Below are 6,480 nucleotides of genomic sequence, written 5' to 3'. Positions count from 1 at the left end.
TTAAAAATTAAATTAAAAATAATTACGCAGAAGGTGTTGATGTAGCTTTTGGGTCTTTTTCTCCCCACCAAGGTCATAAAGAGGCATTAAAATAAATTTTAAATCTGTCAAAAAGTCTTTACAGGAGCTTTAAGGAACAAACACAGAAACAAAGTGAGACTTTAATCAATATAAACTGTTTATTTCATGTTACCAAAATATGTGATCTCTTACAGAATTCATCAACACATTTATCTTGTGATTGTTTTCAAGCGCTACAGTTTTTTCAAAGAATAAAAGTGAGTTTGATTAAATCAAATGGATCATTTAACGAAGGCCCTGACTGCTGCCTTCACAGTTTATGGTCAGACACAGAAAGAAGACGATGGTTGTTGAGATGTTTCAGTGGAATGTGACGGGACTCAGAAGACCAGAGGCTTGGGTTTCTCCCAGGGGAACTCGTCTCTGCCGAAGTGGCCGTAGCAGGCCGTGGCCTGGTAGATGGGCCGCTTCAGCCCCAGCTCCCTGCGAGAGAAGAATGCGCCACGTTAGCGTGTTTGATCTGAGGGAAAATAAAGCGTCAGAAGCTTCGTTAGGTGATACAGACTTGACGATGACTCCAGGTCTCAGGTCGAAGTTCTTCTGCACGATCTGCAGCAGCTCGTCCTCGTCCCGGTTGGATGTGCCGTAGTGAAACACGGATATGGAAAGCGGGTGGCTCACACTGATGGCGTACGAGATCTGAAGGCAGAGAGGACACGAACCAAAACGTAAAGACACACTCAGCAGAAACCAATCAAAGTCTCTCTCAAGGCTGCCGCTCCTCACCTGGACCAGAGCTCTCCTGCAAAGTCCAGCTTTGACCAAAGACTTGGCGACCCAGCGTGCAGCGTAGGCTCCGGATCGATCCACTTTGGAGTAATCCTTCCCAGAGAACGCTCCTCCTCCGTGACCTCCCCATCCGCCGTACGTGTCCACGATGATTTTACGCCCGGTGAGTCCTGCGTCGCCCTGAAATCAACACCCAGTGAGCATCACTTCAACCAGAAACCTCCAAGGTTAAGTCTGGACTCACCTGAGGACCCCCCATGAGGAACTTCCCACTGGGCAGGAGGTGGTAGATGGTCTTCTCGTCCAGGTACTTGGCGGAAATGACGACCTTCACCACCTTCTCCATCAGGAGGTGTCTGATCTCCTGGAGCGTGATGTCTGGAGTGTGTTGTACAGAAATGACCACGGTGTGGACTCGCAGCGGCTCCATGGCGCCTTTGTTGTCCTTATACTCGACTGTGACCTGCAGGACAGAGAGAGGAGAGCGTCCGCTGAGCTCGGAGGAAGGAGGAACTCATCAAATCGCTTTTTTCTGGTTTCTGTGGAGGCTAACTTGTGATTTGGAGTCTGGGAGTATCCACGGACACTCTCCGGATTTGGAGAGCTCCTTCATCCTGTAGTTGAGTTTGTGAGCCAGGAGGATGGTTAAAGGCATACACTCCTCAGTCTCATCGGTGGCGTACCCAAACATCAAACCCTGGAGAGACGAAGACGCCACAGCAGGCGTACAATCAGAAACACGCCACAGTAACGGTTACATAAGACAGAGCTGTGTTTGACCCATGGCTCCTTATCAGGATTTCTTTACGACCATCCTCACCGTATAAAAGAGACTTCATTAAAGCTTCTGTGTGGTCTTAAAGTTCAAGATTCAAAGGTCAAAAACTGAACCTGGTCTCCTGCTCCGATGTCCTCCTGGTCCCGGCCTTCAAACACACAGTCTGTGATCTCCACACACTGAGGCTCCAGCGCCAGCAGCACGTTGCACGTCTTATAGTCGAAACCTGAAGATCAGAGAAGGAGATTTTAATCCCTGAATCACCTCGAGTTGCTGAAAAATAAACACCATAGCTCTCCTCACTCTGCACCTTTTGCTGAGCTGTCGTAGCCGATCGACTTGACGGTGTTTCTGACCACGGACTGTAGATCCACGATGGCCTTCGAGGTCACTTCTCCCACCAGTAAAATCATCCCTGTCTTTGCCACACACTCTGCAACAAAACAACATGTTTTTATTTGACAGAAGAAGAAGAAATACACTTTTGTACAAATCATTTAAAGCTTCAGCACAAGCGTCTTCAACCTGCGGCTCTTTGACTCCTTTGCAGTGGCTCCTTGTAGCTTTAAAAAATATTATTGAAATAAAGATTTTTTTATTTTTCTTACAGAGGGTATTGATGATTAAAGACACTGACATTAAATGAAATCATATGTTACAGCCCTGGGAAGATAACTACATCTACAAAAAGACTCATCTGGAAGAAAATACTGATTTTAATTCTGTGTGGATGGATTCATTTAACTGACAACGTGATGGATTAATACACGGGCTTGATATGTGGCCAAACATTAGCAAACAACAAAAAAGGACAAGTTAGGCAATGGTATAAATATTTGTTTTTCAAACTCAAGTATCACTACAAAAACTTAAAATTTTTGCAAATTGAAAAAATTTCAGTTTTTTGGAATTGTTGCATTTTTTTACTAACTTCAAAATTGGTAATAAATAAATAAATAAATATAAAATGGCATATTTGTTAACTTTCAAAATTTTATGAAATTCAAAAAAGAATTTGAGATTTTTTTAAGATCTTACAAACTTAAAGAGAAATTGGAAAATTTTTGAAATTTCAAAAAAGAAATTTTTGCAAGTTCAGCAAATTCACTTAATTTCTATTTTTCAAATTTCACTTTTTTGCAATTTTTTTTTTATTTGAAAAGTTTTAAAAAAACTTTTGCATCTTTCTGAAATGTTAAGATTGTTTGAAATTTTTTAAAAATTCACTTAGTAATTTATGTTTTCATGTATTAATTTATAATTTTTTTTTTGCCAATTTATATAAAATAAAAAACTAAGAAAAAAAAAACAGATCTTTTCAAACCTTTGCAAATTTAAAATTTCTTTGAATTTCTGCATATTTTTGCTAATTATTTAAAATTCAATTTTTGCAATTTTTTTAAATGACAGCTTTTATTTTTTTGCAAATGTATGAAATTTTAGCATTTTTTAGATTTTCCTTTTTTTTAATTTTTGCAAATTTTTCAAATTCCAAAATTTTTGAAAAATTTTGCAGCTTATTTAAACATTAATTCGCACATTTATGACATTTATGACAAATTTTTCATAAGAAAAAGTATTTGCAAATGTATTTTCAATAAAAAACTAAAACATCACATGTACAATTTCATACATAAGAAAAACTTCTTGTTTTGATAATTATTCACTTGATTTTAACTTTGTTCAGAACTTTATACACTTTATCCTCATAATTGTGAAGATAAAGTAGATTTTGTGGCTCCTGAATAACTTTAATCCAGCTGAGCTGAGGAAAACGGCTCCTATGAAAGTAAAAGTTGCAGACCCTGGTTTAGCAGCCTAATGGAAAACATCCTGATGAAAACTGAAGAAGAAAGCAGGGAGCATGTTGAGAGAACAAGGACTCATCAAGCTAACAGTGAAGCAGAGATGCTGAGCTGAACTTTGATTCAGAGGGTTGTTTAATTAAACGTTATCAATAAACCTTTGAAGCAAGTCCAACACAAATATCACCTCTACAGCAACAGAAAGAAGAAGACCAGATGGGATCATAAAGAAACAATGGAAACCAGATAAAAGAATTATCTACAAGATATAAGATTTTATGGCTTAATTTCCCCATGAATCAAAAAAAAAAAAAGTGTGACGATATTAAGAAATAAACTGCACAGAGTTTCTCTCACTTTTCATGTTGTGTTTTCTTCAGATGTAAACCTGAATAATGAGAGCGATGATGATAAAATGAGGATGAAGACTCACCACACGCCACTTTAGAGTCTGGGTCTTTGCTCAGGTACGCATCGAGAACAGCATCGCTGATCTGATCACACATTTTATCTGTGGATAAAAAAACAGAATTAGAAACAGATCAATGTTGATATATATTTACTTCAGTATGGGACACTAAATACAAGGGATAGACTGTTTCAAATATTTTATTTGGGATTATATTTATGACACAGTTTATGGGCGACATGCAGCGGAGTAGCTCTTTGGCGCCATCTACCACAGTGGAGGTGTGGAAGTTGTACTTTCTTTGGTTTTACTTCCAACTCAACTAAAATATATATTTTTATTGTAACAAAAATATCGATATTAAGAGCTGTTATTGTGTTAGAGTCAAAGTGTCACTATTTATTCCTCTATCCATATTTTTTCACACCTCTAATGTAAGATATGAAAATTCTAGTTTTACATAATCTAACGTTAAGACAAATAAAGTGAAGTGAACTTGGTACAAATAAGCTGCATCAATGTTTGCTGACAGTTGAAGGAAATAAAACATCAAACTAGGACAACCGCCAAACAGGTGTGCTCACAGGTTGAGAAATATTTCTAATTTTTGAGAAATATGACACATAGAAATCTAATAATGCAGAAAAGTTTTCCTTTATTTAGAGAAGCCATTCAAAGTAGTTGAACTTTATAAATCAGTATAAGATATTAAAAAAATTTCCAGTGTTCAAACTTTGTTAAAGAAGTGGAAAATTAGTGGCTGAAGTCTGACATGGTTTGTAAAGTTATGAATACAACTTGTTTCCTTTATTGAAATCTAATTAAAAGGTTCCAGTTTTACCACTAAATTTAGATTATAATTTTAAAATTTAAGAGTTTATATCTATTGCAAAGTTTCTTTGTTGAAGAAAATGAAAAACTGCCTGTGTATCTAATGTAGAAATCGTTATAAAGCCAAGTTTTCGCCACATAAAGTGAAAAGTTTGGACCAGGATGCTTAAACAGCTGGTAGTTTACGGTGTATATCAATGCAAAGCTGTGTTATTAATGCTTTAAATCTGGGTTAAGTAGTTTAGCAATTTTAATCTGTGCAATTTAAATCGGTTTATTGAACTTTTCTGTTCACTAATACGTGTTTTGTGTTTTACAGACAGTTATAACCTGAATAATTCGTGCCTTAAACTTTAAATAATCTTTTTTTTTTAATCTCACATCTCTTACAGAAACACTTATTACACATGTTGTTAAGTCTCAGCATGTCCAGACCTGGTCCAGAACAAGTCCTGACCAGGTCTGGACATGTGTCATACTCAGCGTTCAACCATTGGAATGAGTTACCGGAGTGTCCCTCTCCAACAGACTCCGACGTGAACAGGAAGGTCTTCCCGCCGCTGGTTCCGCTGGTGTTCATCTTCAGGTCGCTCGGAGCCCAAAAGTTGAATTTAACGGTATAAAAATCAGCAAACCTCAAAGGACCAACGTCTCCTCTGGAATAACCGTGTCTTCTGATATCACCGACACTCGTTCAATGAAGCAATCATTAACTCCGGGGGCAGAGCCTGGACGCATCTGCGCGCTGGGTTCGGATCAGGACACGAGGGTTTAACGGAAATCCACCGAAAACGACTGATGCAACTTTACAGCAGCAGCCCGAGAGGAGACCAACCATGAGACCAACTCACAAAACTGAGGCTTCAAGGTCTCTTCCAAGTCTGTGTGCTCTCTGTGAGGTCTGTGTGTGCTGAAGGAGGAATGTTTACATGTGAGAGTCCTGCAGGCAGCTGCGCCTGCGCGGGCAGCCTGAGGATGGTGCTGTAATGACGTAACGCCGACAACGTTACTGACGATTTTTTTTCTGTATTTTTTTATTTTTATTTTTAATTTTTTCTTTTGTCTTTCACCTCTTTTTTCTTCTTTTTTATTTTATTTAATAAATTTTTTAAACATTTTTTTTTTCAAAATACAAATCAGAAATCAGACGTATGTCTGCAAAAAAAAAAAAAAAATTAGAAAGGTTGTCTGGTGTAGACAGGACCTGTTGTGTTTTTTTGTTTTGTTTTGTTTTTTTGTTTTTTTGTTTTTGTTCTTTACCTCTTTTTTCTCCTTTTTTATTTAATTTAAAAAATTTTTAAACATTTTAATTTCAAAATACAAATCAGAAATCAGATGTATGTCTGCAAAAAAAAAAAAATTAGAAAGGTTGTCTGGTGTAGACAGAACCTGTTGTGTTTTTTTTTTGTTTTTTTTTTTTTTTTTTGTTCTTTACCTCTTTTTTCTACTTTTTTATTTAATTTAATAATTTTTTAAACTTTTTTTTCTTCAAAATACTAATCAGAAATCAGACGTATGTCTGTACATTAAAAAAAATTACAAAGGTTGTCCAGTGTAGCCTGGACCTGTTTTTTTTTAATTTTTTTTAATTATTTATTTATTTACTTTTTTTATTTTATTTTATTTTTTTATTTTAACCTCTTTTTTCTCCTTTTTTATCGAAGATTTTTTTATTTATTTTTTTCAAAATACTCGTCCGAAATCAGACGTATGTCTGTACATTAAAAAAAATTACAAAGGTTGTTCAGTGTAGCCTGGACCTGTTGTGTTTTTTTTCCTTTTTTTCCTTTTTTTATTTTGTTCCTTTAAAATATGTTTATTGTGTAATGGGCACTGTTGGGCAGGGG

At 36.5% G+C, this 6,480-nt stretch overlaps 1 protein-coding gene across 1 annotated transcript; it reads right to left on the bottom strand.

Annotated features, from left to right (window-relative positions):
* Positions 1-224: 224 nt before the first annotated feature.
* mat2al (methionine adenosyltransferase II, alpha-like) lies at positions 225-5,585 on the bottom strand. The gene is made up of 9 exons (XM_074690348.1): positions 5,141-5,585; positions 3,827-3,904; positions 1,899-2,021; positions 1,702-1,814; positions 1,364-1,507; positions 1,055-1,273; positions 808-990; positions 587-720; positions 225-504 (listed from the first exon to the last, which is right to left on the bottom strand). Exons 1-9 carry the CDS (start codon positions 5,211-5,213, stop codon positions 402-404), a joined length of 1,170 nt encoding a protein of 389 aa, XP_074546449.1. The 5' UTR covers positions 5,214-5,585; the 3' UTR covers positions 225-401.
* Positions 5,586-6,480: the final 895 nt, after the last annotated feature.

Source organism: Halichoeres trimaculatus, unplaced genomic scaffold (genome assembly GCF_033239565.1).
Source record: "Halichoeres trimaculatus isolate MK-OKI-2021-1 unplaced genomic scaffold, fHalTri1.1 fHalTri1_scaffold_16, whole genome shotgun sequence".
In the NCBI taxonomy this organism is placed as follows: Eukaryota; Metazoa; Chordata; class Actinopteri; order Labriformes; family Labridae; genus Halichoeres; species Halichoeres trimaculatus.
Note: the sequence above shows the minus strand (reverse complement) of the source record. Positions and strands in the feature narration are given on the sequence as shown.

Coding starts and splice junctions, on each gene's coding strand:
- mat2al (XM_074690348.1), bottom strand. CDS start 5,213: ATGAACACCAGCGGAACCAGCGGCGGGAAGACCTTCCTGTTCACGTCG. Junction 3,905..5,140: donor TGTTGGAGAGGGACACTCCG/GTAACTCATTCC, acceptor TTTTATCCACAG/ATAAAATGTGTGATCAGATC. Junction 1,274..1,363: donor TCCCAGACTCCAAATCACAA/GTTAGCCTCCAC, acceptor TCTGTCCTGCAG/GTCACAGTCGAGTATAAGGA.